Source organism: Mauremys mutica, chromosome 11 (genome assembly GCF_020497125.1).
Source record: "Mauremys mutica isolate MM-2020 ecotype Southern chromosome 11, ASM2049712v1, whole genome shotgun sequence".
NCBI lineage: Eukaryota > Metazoa > Chordata > Testudines > Geoemydidae > Mauremys > Mauremys mutica.
Genome location: NC_059082.1, coordinates 78,984,772 through 79,003,713, shown reverse-complemented (window position 1 = coordinate 79,003,713; position 18,942 = coordinate 78,984,772). Strand labels below are relative to the sequence as shown.

Here is an 18,942-nt window from a genome sequence, read left to right as displayed (position 1 = left end):
CTGCCCCCCTCAGAGCCCCCAACCCATCCAATCCCACCCCCGCTTCTTGTCCCCTGACCGCCACCCAGGGACTCCTCCCCCTATCCAACCCCCCATCCTCTGACTGCCCCGACCCCTATCCACACCCCCCGGGACGCCCACGCCTATCCAACCCCCCCCCCCGTTCCCCATCCCCTGATCAAACCCCCGAACCTCCACACCATGCTCCTTGTCCCTTGACCACCCCCCGGAAACCCCTGCTCCTAACTGCCCCTCAGGACCCCACCCCCTATCCAACCGCTCCCTGTTCCCTGACTGCCCCCACGACCGCCTGCCCCTTATCCAACCTCCCACTGCCCCCTTACTATGCCGCTCAGAGCGGCAGGACTGGCTTATTGGAAAGCCTAGGAGGTGGGTGGGTGTAAGCCACACAGCCCGGCAGGAACGGCAGGTCAGAGTGTTTCCTGCGCGGCAGCAGGGGATGGGGAACAGCAGGAGAGGGGCCGGGGGCTGGCTTCCCCGGCCGGGAACGACGGTCCCGTGGGCTGCATGTGGCCCACTGGCCGTAGTTTGCCCACCTCTGGTCTAAAGCCTGCATCCTTTCTCCCATGCTACCCTTTATGCACAGGCAGTGCTCCTCATAAACACCTGCAAAGCCACTACAGTGTCACCCTCCAAGTCTCTTATTAGAGCTCACCTCTACGGCGATGCCTACATAACACTGAATGACAGCTAGGCAGCTGCTGTTCTACCACTGCTGGGTATTACACTGATCACAGTCGTCTCACGGTTACCTTGTAGGCCCCACAGGTTCGTTGAATCCACCTGTTGTCTGTCTTAGCCTTAGATTCTAAGGTCCTGGGGTCAGGAATTGTCATTTCATGGTACGTGTACCGTGCCTCGCTCAATGGGACCCTCCTTCCTGACTGGGGCTGCTAACGCAATGCAAATATCGACTAATAATGTCATTGAAAAATTAAGATTTAAAAGTAGTTTCAGATGATCCAACTGCCCCTTAGTTCTGCCCACCCCAGATAACTTTTGTGCCTTCGCAACCACACTTTCTTTATCAGCAACTATTTTTCCCCTCACCCGGTTGCGGTGTGAAAGAGCCACACAAAGCACAGGGGAAATGGGCAAAGTACGACCCCAGTCCTGTAATGGCACCTGCTGGCGCAGCTCCTGCTGCAAATGGGTAGTGGCACAGCAGTAAACCTGAACTTCAGTTTCACTGGCTGCCAAATACGTCCAGGCCTTGAACTGCGTGGGCAGAGGTCTGCGTTGCGTAGAACCTTACCCTTCTTGCAAGCAAGGGCATCGGAATCTGGCCCCAAGCAAACAGAAGAGTTTGTTGAGGAGAAACACACACACGGCAAATGAAGTGAACCCTGGGTGTGGGTTCACACAAGGAGCAATGGTCTCAAGTTGCAGTGGGGGAGGTTTAGGTTGGATATTAGGAAACACTATTTCACTAGGAGGGTGGTGAAGCACTGGAATGGGTGACCTAGGGAGGTGGTGGAATCTCCTTCCTTAGAGGTATTTAAGGCCCGGCTTGACAAAGCCCTGGCTGGGATGATTTAATTGGGAACTGGTCCTGCTTTGAGCAGGGAGTGGGACTAGATGACCTCCTGAGGTCCCTTCCAACCCTGATACTCTATGATTCTATGTGCTGGTTCATTGGAGCCTCTAGACTCGGGGAGGGGGGGAATGAATTATTCAAGGAAACCATCCAGCAGAAATCAGTATTTTTTGTCATAGCACACATGGGATTTGGGGGTTCAGAATAGCCAGATATAGGTGTCCTCTAGGCCACAAAAAGCACAAGCACAAACAGCTCGCTTGAAAGGTGACTCCTTTCCCCAGATTTGCACTGAAGTCTTGTGTTTGACTTATGAGCAAGGTAATGCCAGATACTCATGAGCTATGTGCAGGTGATGTACAGGCAAGCAAACCGTGCATTGCTAGGGGTCTTATGGTAGAGTTGCAAGGATTTTATTAATATACAAGGATCAACTGAGATGCTGTGCTGCCCTCTACTCCTGCGAGGTGTAGATAGCAGGGCCCTGAAGATTGGGCCCATAAAGAGATGTTTCTGCCTTCCCCTCTAACCATATGGAAGTCAGAGTGGACTTAGTCTGCCGTCACTCCTGTGGGTTCACTTGCCACAGACTAAATCCATCCATGAATGACTTCTGGGATTGTGCTCCCCTATGGCTGCAGTGTGGCTCTGATCTTTGGCAGATCCCCTAGGATCCATGAGTTCAGCAGGACACTCTGCACCCCCCCCTCAAGCCCTCTCCTTTGCATCCCTTTGGGGCTAACCCACCTAGGAGCAGCTAACCCTCAGTAGATCTTCTTATCATTTTAACTCAGTCGCACTGACTACAGCTTAGGAGCCTAGGAGTTGCCACACTGGATCAGAATCAAGGTCCATCTATCCCAATGTCCTGTCTCCGACAATGGCAGCACCAAGTGCTTTGAAGGAAGCTGTAAGAACCCTGCAGCTGGCAGATGTGGGGTGATTTGCTCCCCTGCCCCACTGGGTCTCATCCTGGTGTCTACTAGTTAGAGAATGGCCTGAAACATGAAGTTTAATAACCCTTCACAACCTCTTGTTATCACGAATTATGTTAATGACACATCACGCTAATTATGCTTGTTTTACCTGCCTGTCAGCTGGACCGTGCCTCTGCCGGTGTGAAAAGAGTTCTCTGTGTCTTGTTTCCTAACCACCACATAGGTAGATTTCCTTGTGCCAGTGAATGATGCAATATACACTAGGTGTAGGGACAAATCCTTCCCCTTCACTCTTCCTCCCCTAAACCCAGGTAAAGAGGCAGAATGAATTGGAGACCAGCTCAGGAGCACCCACAGATCCCAGCACCCCTTTCCTTACATGTGCCGTGTGCTGGAGCACACCTCTGCAAGCGGGAGAGGGTGCTTCCTACGCTCCATGGGAGAACACGTTAAAACATACAGGCCACCCCGTCTGTCTCTTATGGGCATCAGGGTGGCCTCGGAGTGAAAGCACCAAACTTCGGTCTCAGGGGATCTGGGTTTATTTCCCAGCTCTGGCACGTGCTCCCTGTGTGGCTGTGGGCAAGTCACTTGGGCCTTGTCTACAAGGCACCGCAGTCTGGACTATGGGGATGTGAACTGTAGAGCGCTGAACCGTGTTGCATTCTGGTTGCCCCATGTAAACCCTCCTGGTGTGAACTTAAACTTACCTAGTTTGCATTGATGTAGTCGCTTCTACACAATGTTAATCCTTCCTTACCTCACTGGTGCTTTGTAAGGCTAAATTCACTAATGATTGTGAGGGGCTCTGATACTGTGGAAAGGGGAGTCAGATAAGGACCTAGACAGATGGATTAGCATAGAGATGCCAAAGATCTCTCAGGCTCAGAGGCATCTGGTTCCATGCTGTGCATCTATGGAAAACCAAATATAAAAATGGAGTCACACAAAATAGAACCAAGCCTCTATTTCATAGCAAATTAAAATGTAACACATTTAAAAGTCAGCTCGCTTGGATGATGGAATAAAATCCAGTTCCCTGGAACAAACACTAAATATTAATGAAAGGATATTGTCAGCGGTGCATGCAAAGCAATAAATAGCATTTCCAGTTGATTAAATGTTTAACCAAATTTGAGAGCTGAAGCTGCTTTTGGAGTGGATGTCACATTTGTAATCTGATTTTTTACAGTCCTGCTCAAATTAAATGATTTAGTTGGGGATTGGTCCTGCTTTGAGCAGGGGGTTGGACTAGATGACCTCCTGAGGTCCCTTCCAGCCCTGATATTCTATGAAATAAATGCTGTAAGATTTTTGCCCCTATAAAAGACCAGGTAATCCAAATCAATTTCTTGTTCACTTCAGTGGCAGCCATCTGAGGGGTGTGTGTTGTGTTTTGAGCATTTGTACAAATCGCTGGGGAAGGGCTCAAAGCGAGTATGAATCACGGTTTGTGGGAAACGTTGGATCACTGGTAATATTGGCATGCTGTTCTGGTCAATGTAAAACAGTTTAAAAAGAAATGATGCAGAGTACATGGGACCCTATAGCACGCTTTCTAGAGATGTCCACTGAATTATTTTTATTCTGAGTGTTGGAAAATGTTACACAAATAACTTTCGGTCATTGCTGGATTTATCAAGAGCAGGGGAAGCATTACAAGGTAGTGAAAGTCTTGGGCTGTGTTTCCACAAGAGGCGCTGCAGTTGTGCTGCTATTGTTTAGACCAGGAACGGAGGAAGTACCCTACAAGTGTGGGGGTACCTCTCCCCGCATCGCTCGCCCTGATGGCTGGTAAAAGTGGGAGGGCCCTGACCTCCCCTGTTCTGGCGACCCTGGTTTAGACACTTATCACAGTGATGGAAGAGGTTCTTCCATCGCTGTACTAAACCCACCGCTCCAAGAGGCGGTAGCTAAATTCTTCCATTGACCTAGTGCTGTCTACAGAGGGGCTCAGGCTGGCTTAAATCTGTCTCTCAGGGGTGTGAATTTTTAAACACTCCCCCAGAGGGACATCGCAAGGTCAACCTACATTTTAGGAGACCTGGATTTTACTGTTGTCTAAACCCAAACTTTTGTTGTGTGACCTTTGGGCAAGTCACAAAACCCCTTATTCCATCTGTAAGACTTAGCTACCTCCCTCACACGGGCTCTGTGATATATAGAGGTAGGGTCAGATTCTCTGCGGTTGTGACTTCAGCGAAGTAAAAGAGGGCCTGGCAGCAGAGAATTTATGTGATTAATGCACTTTTCAGATCCTTCTAGCCACTCCGTGCTCCCGTATTGCTGAGGTATCTGGACAGCAGGAGGAGGTGCTATAGAAGTAATAGTAATCTAAATAGTCCTTTAATATACCCCAAATCACTTCACGTTAATTTTTGTGGTTTGTATCATCTATTATTTGGAGTGGGGTAGCACCTAGAGGCCCCCAACACAATTGGGTGGGGCCCCAATGTGCTAGGTGCTGGGCAAACACATAGCGAGAGAGAATCTCTACTTTGAAGAGTTTGAAATCTACCTGTCAGGTGTTCGTTCTCAGCTGAAATTCATTGAAAATGTATCAAAGATGCAGAGGGTGTTTTGTTTGGTAAAGGCCAGAAGGGACCACCGTGGTCACCTAGGTGGACCTCCAAAGATTTGTGTTTCAGGAGAGACTAACTGATGCACTCCACTCTGATCCAGCAGGGGCAGCCTTGCCAATCTAGGTGCTGTGGGAAAAGTGTGTGTCCTGATTTGCGTTTGACCTGCTCCCTGAGTGAAGTACTCTGTGGATGTGTTAAAGGCTTCCAAAATAAGCCTCAAGTCACAATCCAATTGAGTGCAGCCACAATAATTCCCATTGAAAGCATCAGTATTAAGAAGTTTGCATAAATTACCAGCATATAACTACCCATCCCTCCCGCCCCAATGACTCAATCATCTGTTGTGGTCCCTTAAAAAAAAAAAAAAAATCCAAAAGGTAGTAACTCATCCGACCTTGTTTCTTCCTTTGACAGAGTCAAACAGCAGATCCCTTTTTAGCAGCAGCGTGACGCACTGTGCTTTAAATTCAATTTAAAATACAAACTATTTATACCAGCAAGCAAGAGACTATAAATCTGATTTCTCAGTCATTAGTGGATCTATAATTTCAGGACAATCGTTGCATAACTAATTGAATCAACTCTTGGCATGCAAAACCGGTGCCCTGCTTATCTGAGTGTTGCATCTCTTCGCCTGCCGAAGTCTGCCTCACTCGCAAGAGGTCACACTTTGTGCTTTTGGATCAGCATTGCCTTCCAAATTCCCTCCTCTCTGCTTCTAAGAACTGGTCATTTATCAAATACACCTAGAATATATACATAGCTGGAGTAACAAGACACATGCAAGGCAGGCCATGTTCAGCCCTGGTGTAAATAGGTGAAACTTGGTTGAAATCAGTGGCACGGCATTCCCTTTTTACAGATGAATTTGGTCCTAAAAGTGCCACTGACATAGCTGCAGCCACTTCACAAACACACAGTTATCTGTACGTTCGTGAATCGGGCAGGTGCCAATCCTATGCGTGTGGGCCTGATCCAAATTCTGTCGAAGTCACCGGAAAAAATTCCCATTGGTGATTCATTGATGAATTCCCAGATGAGTCAGGGGCAATGCTCTTTAGATCATAAGATCTTTGGGGTGGGGATCCTGCCGTCTGTTTGTCTATACAGCCTCATTGCATCTGTCCTGCCTCAGAAATCATTGGAAATTGAAAACAGAATGTGCTCTACTGGGTGTTAATTCATCGTCCAGGGATACATTGTGCATGCGTGGGTGCGCGTGAATGAATACAGAACCACTGCTAACAAAAAACATATAATAGAATCTTGGACATGTAGGGCTGGAAAGGTCATCTAGGGTCAAGAGGTCCTTAACTCCATCCCAGTGTGCAGAGTCAAGATTAAGGGCTGGTCTATGCTGAAACTTGTATCGGCATAATTACATCTTTCAGCATTGTGAAAAATTCACCCCCAAGAGACGTAGCTATGCCAACCTAGCCTAGGGTGACCAGACAGCAAGTGTGAAAAATTGGGACAGTGAATGGGGGGTAATAGAAGCCTATATAGGAAAAAGCCCCAAATATCGGGACTGCCCCTATAAAATCGGGACATCTGGTCACCCTAACTTAGCCCCTGCTGTAGACAGTGCCAGGTTAATGGAAGAATTCTTCTGCCGATCCAGGAGGTGGATTGTGACGGGAGAACCCCTCCCTTTGCTGTACTGTCTACACTGAAACGCTACAGCAAAGCAGCTGTCCTGCTGTATAATTTTAAGTGTAGACGGACACTAAATATAGCTAGATTATCCCTGAAAAGTGTTTGTCTAACCTGTTTTTAAAAGCTTCCAATGACAGGGATTCCACAACCTCCCATGTAACCTGTTCTAGTGCTTAACTATCCTTATAGTGAGAGAGTTTTTCCTAATATCCAGCCTAAATCTCCCTGGCTGTAAGCTAAGCCGATTCCTTCTTGTCTTACCCTTGGTGGACATGGAGAACACTTGATCACCATCCTCTTTACAACAACCCTTTACCTATTTGGAGACTGTTATCATGTCCCCCCTCAGCCTTTTCTGGACTAAACGTGCCCAATTCTTCCAACCTTTTCTCACAGATCATGTTTTCTAAATCTCTTCTCTTCTATGTAATGGTCCTAGATAGCAATGGACAAAGATGACACAGGAGAATAGACAAGACCCCAGTGATTAAAACTGGGAATCATAAACAGGCAAAGGCACAATGGACATGCAGAGATAAGCCAGTGGGTTTATCTGAAGTGTGTATCTGTCATTTAAGGAATAGATAGGCTCACAGGAGTTTGAGATAAAATGTACATCTGGCATCAGACCCCTGAACTCAGTCTCGAATTACCCTGCAGAGGATCAACCTGGAGGAGCGATACCTCAGCAGGGTTGGGGCCCAATACAGAGCCTTTGAAGTCAGTGGGAAAAATTCCCATTGACGTCAGTGGGCTTTAGAACAGAGTCTTAGTGAGGTGCCAGAACTGGGAGGGGAAACTGTACAACCTGAATGTCTCCCTCTTGGCTGCTTGTGTTTTCCTTTGCACAGCCCGAGCCCAGACGTACAAGCTCACTTCATGTGACCTAACTCAGTCACTCGGCACTGCTTCTCTCCTCCTGGTGACCAGAGTTTTAGCTTGTGAGGCCTGGAGTTTGTATCTTCTTATGGCTTCAAAAGCCAAAATAAAGTATGGGAGCAGGCAAGGAATTGTAGTAAATTGGGCCATGGCTTATCTGATCCAGGGCAAAAGAATTGAGAAAGTTTGGAAGGATTGGCATGAACAAGGAGCAGCAGCAGAAAAAGAAAATACTACCCTTAATGTTTTCCTCTCTCTACACAGTAGCAACAGTCCTGGCTAGTGTATTTTAGACTTTCCATTCCTGGCTTCCCTGTGAACAAGTCATTGAGGTTCTAACCTGATGGAAAAATGTATACACTACTGGGGTTTAAGGTAGCTCCCGAGAGGGTTACAGAATTTAGAAAGGGGTGTTCTCTAATGTGTTCTATTTAAGCCAAGTCCGTTCAATATCTTCTGCTCCCTTCTAATCAATTCTTGAATGATCATTCGGCTTCCGGTACTTTTTAGTTCTTATAAAAAGGTTGTGTCTGTTACGGGGATAGCATTGTCAGCACTAAAATAAGTAACCGCAACATGTGTCTCTCTGCCTCAAACACCCTTTGTTTTTTGTTCGTTTAGGTAGCAAGATGGGAACACAAAACCCGAGTTCTCAGTAGAGTCTGTGGCTCTCCATATACTGCATGTTACTGCCTGGGCGCTGTCATCCTGCTGCTTAACTTTATACGGAGCCATTGGTAAGGAGCCTATTTTATCACTTCACGTTAAAGCAGGGATCGGGCTAGTGACTATGGATCTGGGGCTGGCTATATCATGCCCCACCTCCCTTTGAAAAGCCATTTGCCTATTATGCCAAACCAGCCAAATTTAGCAGCCAAACCCAGTCCCCGTTTTTTGCCGCAACTACAGCAAAAATAAAATCGAAGAAGGAAACAAAAATATTTCTATTTCCAAGGCGGGAAGGGAGTAACTAGGAAAATCAGAAATATTTCAAGGTGGCCTCATTTAACTATCACTCACTGAGGGTCAAACTTCCTTGCTTTGTATCCCTGTTCTACAGAGAAAAGGGATGGCCCAGTGGTTTGGGTACAAGCCTGGGATCTGGGCCTTTGGCTCTCAGCTCTCTGTTTGTACACCTGAGCCAGCAGTCCTGCCCTGCCTCTCAGGGGGCATGTGAGGGTAAATACATTAAAAATTGTGTTCAGGTGCTACGATAAGGGGGCCCGAACCCTATCCCTATGTAAGATCAATAGATTTCGCATGTCTTTCCACTGACCTGATCGTGATTGATAACTAGCAGATTATTTTTAAAAAGAGCATTATACAGTTCCTTGTAAGTTTTATTTTCTGTATTACTATTTCATGAACTGGATGCTGGCCAAGGATGCCGGACTGCTGGTGTTTGGAGAGTAAAGTCTTGCAGGCGCAGAACAGGTGTGGCATAAGCATTGCCTGGACAAGGTTTTCCCATGCTGCCCCGGCAAGACCTTCATTCTCCCTGAGGGGGTCTTTCTGAGGAGACCCCAAACAAAGGTGCCTCTGACTCTGTGATCTGAATGCCTGTTGACTAGGCGCTGCTGGCTGAGATCAGCAACTCATTTCACATGGGTCACCACATATAGCCCTTAGGTTGTATCAGCTTTGGGGGACCAGCAGCCTGGGCTAGATTTGAAATGGCAGAATTGGGGAGATGACACCAGCTGGGTCCTAGTGTCCCCAGAGTGCGTGTGTGTTGGGGAGTTTCTCCCCTGCACAGTGCTGGGTCAAAAGGAGCATTGCGGGGAGAGGTGGCCCAATTTTATCCACTCCCTTCCCAGTGGAGCAGCATAAAAAGGCAATGCAATGGAAAATTCGGCCCACAAAGTTTACATCATGGTCTTTGTGGTTCTATAAGTATTTAAATCTGAAGTTGCTTCTTTTGGTACATCTGCTACGGCAGCTGACTAAACAGACCCAGATACATAGTGTATGTGTCGGTGTGATGCTTCCTTTCCTGGTAGGATTGTTGAGGCATTTTTAGCTTCCTTTATTTCTCAGCTGCCTCCAATTAAAAGATTTCATAATCTAATCACATGGAGTCTTAATGCTGAGATAGTTCAATAAATTCTGCCTGTGATTGAAATGCTTAACTGGAGAAATATAAGGACTTTGTGAGAGCTTAGATGCCTGGTGGGAAGCAACCGACCTGTGCTAGGCTGAAAGGAATCATTTCATACCATGTTAGATGATGTTCATTTAGGAGGTGTGTCCATGGACCAGGCATTTAGCAATATGGAGCTTTTTGCCTTTCACTCACTGGTTGGAATCCAGAAGGAACCTATGGGAGTGAAGTGCCCAAATCCCACTGCCTTTGAAAGCCTCCCCTGAGCTATTTTAAGTACTTGTGTGGTCTCTGTTGCCACAATATTTGAGCACTTCACAACAGGGTGGTGCTGTTATCCCCCTTGCAGCACTAGAACCTGGGCCTGAGGCGCCTGGGGCAGCCGATGTTCCCATGTTGCCACCAGGAGGCCGTGTAGAGCCACATCCAAGGAACACCGTGGAGATTAGGCGCCGCAGGAAGAACCACCCAAAGGGGTCAGAGCAATAGCAGCCTGCAGCCCTCTGAGGGTATGTCCACGCTACAATTAAACACCCACGGCTGGCCCGTGTCGGCTGACTCAGGCTTGCGGGGCTCGAGCTACGGGGCAGTGTAGACGTTCAGGCTTGGGCTGAAGCCTGGGCTGTGGGACCCTCCCCTTTATGGGGTCCCAGAGCCAGGGTGGGGATGGGGTGGAGTGGGGGGGAGCATGCCCCTGGCAGATTAGAAACTCTGCGCCTGTGTCTCAGGCCCCGCCATCCCCTAGGGACGACTCTGGGCATGCCGTGACTTTCTTCCAACTGCAGTGCGTTGAGTTGGTGGCCTCTCTCTCAGTGGACAAGAGTCCTTGTGGCAAAGATCCCTGATAAAATGGATCGTAAGGCTGGGACGTTGGGTGACTGGAGAGCTGTGTGCTCTCCTAAGCCCTGCCACTGACATGCTGTTTGATCCTTGATAAGGTACTTAATTTCTCAATGTATCCATCTGTTTAAAAAACCCCCAAAATAAAGCACCAACTCTCCGGGGCAGGGGGCTTCCTTGGTGTTTGGAAAACACCCATGGTGCACTTTGTGTGCTGTAGCGGTGTAAAGAATAACTCACCCGTGGGTCCTTGGCAGGGATGCACAGAGACACCCCTGGGGTATGGCCAGTCAGGGTGACCGCCCCAGGCCCCATGCTTTGAGAGGGGGCCGCGCTTCGAAAAAATCATGAGCTGGCGGATGGGGAGGTGAGATACGGGCGGGCTGGGGCGGAGAGTGGCAGGCGGGGGGTGGGTGGGCAGGAGACAGCAAGGAGGAGAGTGGTTGGGGGCGCGAGGTGGAGCCCCCCTACCAGACCCTCCCTCTCTCCCAGCACCTCCTGCCTGCCAGTGGGCCCTGCTGATCAGCACCTCCCACTCCCTCTCAGCGCCTACCACCTGCCGCAGATCAGATGTTTTGTGGTATCAGAAGGCACTGGCGGGGGGAGGGGAGAGGAGAAGGAACTGGGTGGGGAGGGGGTGGGGGCAGGAAGAGGAGGCCTGGTGGGTGCCCCGGGAAGTTGTCTGGGCAACCATGCAGCCATTCTGGCTTGCTGCAGCTCTAGGCTTGCATTGCCTCGCTTTCTGACCTCCAGTCTCTGTCCCTGACTCTTGCCTCCTGACTTCAGCCTGATAACTAGTCCTGATTGCTGGTCTTTGACCCTGGTCTTTTGATCCTGGCGCTAGCAGCTACTCTGATCCCTGTTCACCTGCTGCCCCATGGCCGTTCTTGACTCGGTGACACTAGCCCAGCAGTGACCACTAGGCAAGACTGCCTATGCTCCAGTCCTATACACCCATTTTGCTGATGGGAAACTGAGGCACAGAGAGACTAAGCAAATTGCCCAAGGGCACAGCAGGGAACTGAACCCATGTCTTCTAAATCTGCGGCTAGCCCTTTAATCATTGGACCATCCTTCCTCTCTGCTAATGTCACCTGAAAAGTCAAAGAATGGCATGGCGAATGAGAGACCCTCTCGCTCTTAGAGATGATCCCTCTAGGTTAGGACTGCAGTACACTGGAAAGGCAGGATGATTAGGGAAGCTCCCATGGTTGTGGTCTCTGTTGTCTGGCTAGAGAATATCTGTCTAGCATCTTTGACCAATGGGTTGGGATGTGTGTGTGGAGGATACGTTTTGAATTCTGTATTGAAACAAACGAGGGAAAGCAGAATCACGTTGTGTTCAGTTAGTAGAATCAAGTGATCTCTGTTAGCAGCCTTTAAACATCATGTTTTCTTGCTCTGCTGTCTCTTATGGTTATTTACCCTAACTGATTTCGTACTGGAATGATTGGAGGGTCTTCATCGTGATCTGTTTGCACAGTACAGTGCATGTACAGCTGCTGCATTTTTTAATCTTCAGGACCAGAGGAAACAAATCTATGCATCCTCATTAACAGTTACAGTATTTCCTGTGTAGAAGAGTGGGGATTACCTGTGCATTTAGCAAGCAGGATGTTTAAACTCTTATCTGAGATCTCCCTTGATAATGCCTGTGTTAGCTAATAATATAGAATGGATGAGATACTGTACATTATGGTAATATGTCCTTAAATGCTAGTTCAGTGAAGGTAACACAGATTCTTACAGACTTCCCCCCTTGCCACATTTTGTCTAGGAGTTGATAGGTTAGAGTCACTCTAGCCGCAGCGCGGTAATTAAAGATGGGTCTGAACTAAATTCCCAGATCCGGTTATGCCAGGGTCAGAGCTAACAGGTTTGTTAGTACTTCAGATAATTTCAATGGCATAAAAATCGGAGTGGAATTTGTACATGGTTTCGACGAATTTTGCTTCTTAGAAATGACACTGCCCGCTGCCCCCCACTCTCCTGTATTCCTCACGGCCACCGCACGTTGCTGAAACGCATGTAGGGAAGCTTGTAATTAGTTTAGACCATAATTGAATTTAAGGCCATAAAAAATGTCGTGTGTGTATTTGGCTTATGTAATACAGAGATAAGTCTGTTTGGATTTCACAGGGGAACGGTCTCACCAACCAGTTTCACAGCTGAGCTGGTTGCCGGCTTTCTGGGATGCAGCACGATCTGGTTTTTGACATGCACAACAGCCAGTTCAGCGGTGGAGGATTCCCCGTTTTCAGAGGCTGTGCCAGCTACTAAACTTGTTGGCATGGCTTGACCACTGGCATGCACAGCCCTGGCAGAGCTCCCTTTGTGGACACTGTTGTTAGGGTCCCGTACGCTAGACCCGCACGCTCCTAACCTTCCCTCAGACTGCAGCACTCTCTTTCCCCTGGCGTCTCTGGCACATAGGCACAGGCTTTCCGTCTGTTACCCCTTCAAGGAAATTGGGTTCCACGGAGAGAAATTTAAGGCCGTAATACCTCATGTTCACAGGGCCTCCCCTCCCATTTCACTGTATTTACACAGACATTACAGACGTGGTGGGGGCCTGAACTGGGGCCTCGCTACAGGTGTCCCCTGTTTCTCCCCCTCTCATCAGCCCTGCCCCAGGACCAGTGCTGACCCCTTAGATTTCCCAGTAGCTTGAGCACACCGTCTCCTCGGGCTCCAGCTGTGTGGGCACTTTGCAATTTAATCCTTCAGGGCCTGTGAGAGGGAAAGCAAACAGGCCCACACGTGGGCTTTGCAGAGGTTTCTGAACACAATTACTCTTTACTTTAGAGAGTAAAAACAATAAACAGATCCAGACAAAAATAAGAGACGCCTACATGCGTTTCCCCGCCTCAGTTTCCTCACCACTCTTCTTGTGAGCACCCTTTGGGCTTAGGTCAGAGTCCTGTCGGGTGTCTAGGATCCTTTTCCTCCAGCTCATCACTTCTCCTCTGAATGACGGAGTCTCTCGCTCTGACCCTGTAGTCAATGCCCTTCCATTCGCGCTCTCAAAATGGCTGGTGAAAGACCCTCTCTTTTATAACCTCCGGTCCCCTTTGTACAGTGATCCTCTAATCAGCCTCATCAATTGATCAGCATCCCTCTCCAAGTGATCCGTTGCTTAGTTAGCTTCCCCCTCTGGAGTTCAGACTTGAAAACCTGGGCCTGAGTGGCAGCCCTCTCTTTGTCCCCAAATGCTCTAGCTGAATGGACAATTGTCAAAGTTTAACGACCTTGTTATTGCCAGCCCTGTGCTGGGTGCAAGAATTTCTCCTGTTACCTCCTGTGGATTTTAGCTCAATATGGAGGCAAAGGCTAGCGTTGCAGTCAAAATAGAGTTTTCAGTCTGACACAGATACGTAGGGAGTTCCCACTATCACCTAGAATTCATAAGCGTTACCTAGACACAGTCTCCAAATCACCACACAGGTCATAATGAAGGCTTGAAGGAAGGGCCTGGCTTTAAATCCCTGAGTAAAGGCCTCGCCATGGGACAGCCAAGTTACTCGATATCACTAATGTCACACTGAACAAATGTATGTCTCTGTCCAATTATGCAATAATACTTAGCATGTATATAGTGCTTTTCATCTGAAAATCTCAAAGCACTTTACAAAGGCGAGTAAGTGTCATCATCACTAGTTTGCCGAGGAGGTAAACTGAGGCACAGAAAGATGCAGTTACTTGGCCAAGGTCAGACAGCAGGTCATTGGCAGCAACCCAGTTTCATGACTCATGGACTTATCCACTGGATCAAGTCCATCTTAAGTGACCTATTCTTGTAGTAGGTTTTTTTTTTTTTTTAAGTTGCATGGCTTCCCAAGATAACCATGTTTTTGTATGTGTGTAGTTTTGGTTTTAACCTCTGCATTTAATTGGTACCAAAGTAGGTTCAAAAGGTGCTGTAGTCCAAACATAGATCTCTGCCAGGTAATCGTGATTGGCGAGAGCTGTGGCTTCAGAATGGTGGTGATGCGTGCAGATGAGTTTTGTTAAGAGCCATCGCCTGTCCAGAATGAGCCTGCTTTCAGCATGGCAGGGCCCCTAGTGAAAATGCTGACCTTTGTTTCTTTGCTCAAAATCTGATAAGTTCCGATGGCCTTCACTCCTCATTCCTGGCCCCTGCACGTCCATAAAGACATCAGCAGGCCCAAAAGACTACAGAGCACAGATGGCAAAAGAGCAACAAACATGATTGTGACAACATAAGCAGTGCCCCGTTGCCTAATGGAGATGCTGTAATCTCAACAGCTGATTATGTCAGGAAAGTGACTGCAAAACCCTGTCTTGCTGTTTCATTCGCGGCTCCTTTCTTTTCTTTTTCTGAGTCATGTCTGCTTCAGCGTGGCAGAGCCAAACTAACTAGTAAAGAGCAGGCTGTGCCTCATGCATTAAATAAATTACCAGGCAGGTTCCTAGTCCAGAAGCTTTGGCGATGGACGGTGGTTAGTGAAGCAAAAAGAGAACATCTTGTGGTTTGGGTGGGGTTGGGGGTGGTTTCAGATGCCAGGTTGAGACGGTAATGCTGGCCATTTAAAAAACAAACCCATCAAATGTCTTATGTGGGCAAGTGGTGTCTCTGAGCAAGAATGAACTGTGGACTCCACCAGGTGTTAATTTTTTCAATAGCTGCAGTTTTTTATTTTAACTGCAGTTTTAAAAGACTCTCTCAAAGCCGGGGGAGAGAACAGAGCATCCCTGGAGAAAGCACAAGCGGTTAAAATAAAGCTTCGCAGCGTGTTAGCTTTTCCTCCAGTGTTGGAAATAAATCCTGCTGCACTGGACAAGAGAGGACAATGAAAAGCAACGAGAGCCTTGTGTGTCTTCAGTGTAGTCAGAAATGAATATCTTGGGTCTAAATATATTGCGCACCTTAGTCAGTAAGTGCTTCCTAACTGGAACCTTCTTTATCAAACTCAGCTCATTTCTTGGAAATGGCTCCTGGAAGGCCTCTGACCTAGGGAACTGTTTAGCAAACTGCGTAAGAGAATTAATTGCTTTTGTGCAATTGTTATGGCCGTTAGATTAAAATTCTCTGTGATCAAAGTTCTTTGTTCTCGCAGGACCTCTCTTACCTGTAAAAACCTTTTCTGATCTTCTGTTTGGCCGCCCCAGAGGTTTGCGACATTTATTCTGAGAGTGCCTGACTTGACAAGCCTTTATTCTTCCCTTAATTTATGGCTAAAATGACTCTCCAATGCATTAGCCTAATTGTTGATATCTTTCCCCCGTGTGGACTCAATACAGCCTCCCTCCAGTGCTGTCACCTGCTCCCTCTAGTTTCTCTTTTTGCAGTGCTTTCTGAATATGTATGCTAAAATCCCAGTTACTTTCCTCTCTCTCTCTCTTGGTTTCTATGCTGTGCCCATCACCTTGGTATCTGAGCACCTCCCAGAGTTATGAAGTGAACATGCACATCTAAAAAGAGAGAGAGAGAGAGAGAGACTTCTCTGGCTATCAGAGGCTGGATTTTGGTTGTTTGTGTTATGATTTATTTTTGGATGGAGTATTATGGTTTGGGGGCTGGGCAAAGTAAGTGGGGTTTACATTTTGCTCTGCTGGCACTAAGGTTCCTGGCCATCCTGATGTCTTCTGGGAAGGAATTCCAGATCTGTGAGCCAGTTGTCGAGCTCTGTCTCCTGCACGCTGGAGTTTCTCACCTGAACTTGCCAGTTCCAGGAGAATGAAGCCATCCCAATGGGATCTTACCAACCCCTGCCACATCTTTCAGGCAGGACAGCAGGATTGACCATCTCAAATGCTGCGAAGAAGCCTAGCAAGGAGTATTGGATGCCCATGGCCAGAGGAGAAATCCCGTGCCAGCTCAGCTCCATGCCCTGGGCTGATCGGGAGAAGTCCAGGATATTGGCTGTGTCTAGACAGAGCTGGAGGTGAGCCTTGGTGAGCTGCTCAATGAGCTCGCTCAGGAATGGGAGGTTAGACACTAGGAGAGGATGGTTGCATTGGGTCATTGTTTCTTAAGCCCGGGTTGGATTGCAGGGGGATGGTCTATCTCCCTCCTCAAAGGGCACACTGACAGTCTTGGTAGGAGGCACCCCAGCTGCTCTCTCATTGCCCAAGAAGGGCATGGAAGGGAGGCCTCTCTTTTCCTGCCCTGCTTTGGACTTCCTGTTGCGAGCGGGCTGAATTCAAAGAGATGTGTTATTGGGCCGACATCTCGTACGCGGTTCCTGCTTTCCTGAGAAGCCGTCTCCGATGCAGGTGATTTTCTCTGAGAAGTAGGTTGATAATTTGTCACCGCTGGAAGTGCTGATGATTCATGATCCGCCCTGGGTGTGAACGAATAACCTGGGGGGAATCAGATGATCTAACATTGGGCCCTGTGGTATCATTTAAACAGACACTGTCAACTTGAATTTCTTTTAAATGGGCTACTTTTTGAAAATGCATGTCCCTTTAAAGAGCATTGGGCAGGAGTATTTAAAATTCCTCTTACAGACACATTTGATAAGGCTTTCTCTCCTCCCCTGCTGCCGTTGCTGGTAAAATACAGCCTTGCAGGGTTTGGAGGAACAGTATCCATGAGCACTGAATGCATCTCCTAGAGCAGGACTTGAGAGAGTGATGTCTGCCACACTTCAGGGTACCTGCACCTGTATTCCCTCTCCATGGTCCCTCAAAGGTACCCACTTAAGGTTTCTATCTCCCTGCCATAGGCACCGACTCCATGGTGCTCGAGGGCTGGAACACCCACGGAGAAAAATTAGCGGGTGCTTAGCACCCACTGGCTGCCAAGCTCCGCCCACCAGCACCGCCCACCTGCCAGCAGCCCACAGTGATCAACTCCTCCCCCTCCCTCCCCCTCCCTCCTGCATGCTGTGGAACAGCTGTTCCGCAGCGTGCAGGAATTGCTGGGAGGGAGTGGGAGGAGTTGGGACAGGGTGCGCTCGGGGGTGGGAAGAGGCAGGGCAGGGGTGGGGCGTTGGGGGAAGGGGTGGAGTGGAGATGGGACCTGGGGCTGAGTGGGGGTTGAGCAGGGGTCGGAACCTGTGCTCCCTGCCATTACCCCTCTTGGGTGGAGACGCTTATCTGTCTCCTTCCTGACTGGAGGGGTTTAAGGCAGCATTACACTGTAGGATGCCCAGCAAGCCAGACTACCTAACAACCAGTGGCTGTGCTTTGCCTTCTCTCCGAGCGCTATGAACAGTGCATCGCCAGCAGTTACAAGTTACCTCACAGCTCTTTCTGAGCCAGCATCTTTGTTCTTCAGATGAAAGCATCACAGAGAAAACATTAAAAAAAAATTCCAAGTTCCTAGACGCAAGGTACATGCTTACCAGAGGTGTCCTGTGGAACTCGAGGAGGCCAGAATCTTTCCTGTCCTTTGGCACGGGTAGGGATGACCCTTTAACTGGAGGTCCTGTTCGTTGGCTGGATCAGGGAAAAGGCCGAGTCGGTTTAAACAGAGCCCTTTTATGCTGGAAGCCCTCTCTTTGGCCACTGGTCTGTGGAAAGCCTAGTTGGAACCAGTCTATGCAAGTCTCCCCGGGGTCAGATACCTGTCAGGAAGCGTTTACAACCTGCGTGATTCACCTTATTCACCCCCCACTGTTTTGAGTTTCTGGAGGCGCTAAAAGCAACCCTTTCCCCTCCTGTTGCTGTGTACAAACCCTGGCCCACTGTGATACATAAACCATTCATAACCCTAATACAATACATTCCCCCAAAACTACTGTATGCGCGTTGCAATAGCTGTCCCAATTTTGTTGTGCTAGGGCACAAGGTAGGAAGTGCAAATGACCGTCAGCAAAACAGAGAAGCTGTCTGTATACACAGTGCTGTCAAACAAACAAGGGGAGCAAACTTTAACGAAAAGAGACATTTTTTTGAGGGTTCCTTGTAGAAATAGTAGATATGAATGGGCTTGTGGGCTGCGATTGTCAACACCCCCCGGAAGGAGTTACATACTGACCTAAATAATATGCAGGCAGGTGCTGTTAGTAGTTATCAGTGAGAAGAAGCTGGGAAGAAAATGATGGACAAAGGAGTTGTTGATGGTAAAGGCAGGAAGAAATAATCTGCTATTGTGACGCTGCTGGTCGCAGCATTCGCTGCGAGTGAATTATTGGATCCTCCACCACAATCGGCCCCCGTTGACTGAGAGGAGCACTCACTGCCAGTCTAATTATTCCTGTGTAGTGGGACTGCTCTGTGAATAGCAGACTCAGTGGCAGTATCGTTACAGCCGCTTCCATATTTGCTGCACCTGAAACCTTTGCCAGGGAAGAAACGCTTGCATAATTCTCACTGTGATCTCCCTAAATAACCTCCCACCTCTGTCTAGACTTTCCCGTTATTAAAAATCTTGCTCGATCGTGCAGAGACATCCTCTGGCGATGCTCTCTGCCTTCC

At 48.3% G+C, this 18,942-nt stretch overlaps 1 protein-coding gene across 8 annotated transcripts in view; it reads left to right on the top strand.

Annotated features, from left to right (window-relative positions):
* The window catches only part of PEMT (phosphatidylethanolamine N-methyltransferase), a 119,805-nt gene that overhangs the window by 63,476 nt on the left and 37,387 nt on the right, over nucleotides 1-18,942 (top strand). For all 8 annotated transcript variants that reach the window (XM_044980076.1, XM_044980075.1, XM_044980072.1 and 5 more), the window contains one exon: nucleotides 8,235-8,350. In XM_044980076.1, the coding sequence (XP_044836011.1) occupies nucleotides 8,235-8,350 (116 nt within the window). The remainder of the gene's footprint in view (nucleotides 1-8,234; nucleotides 8,351-18,942) is intronic.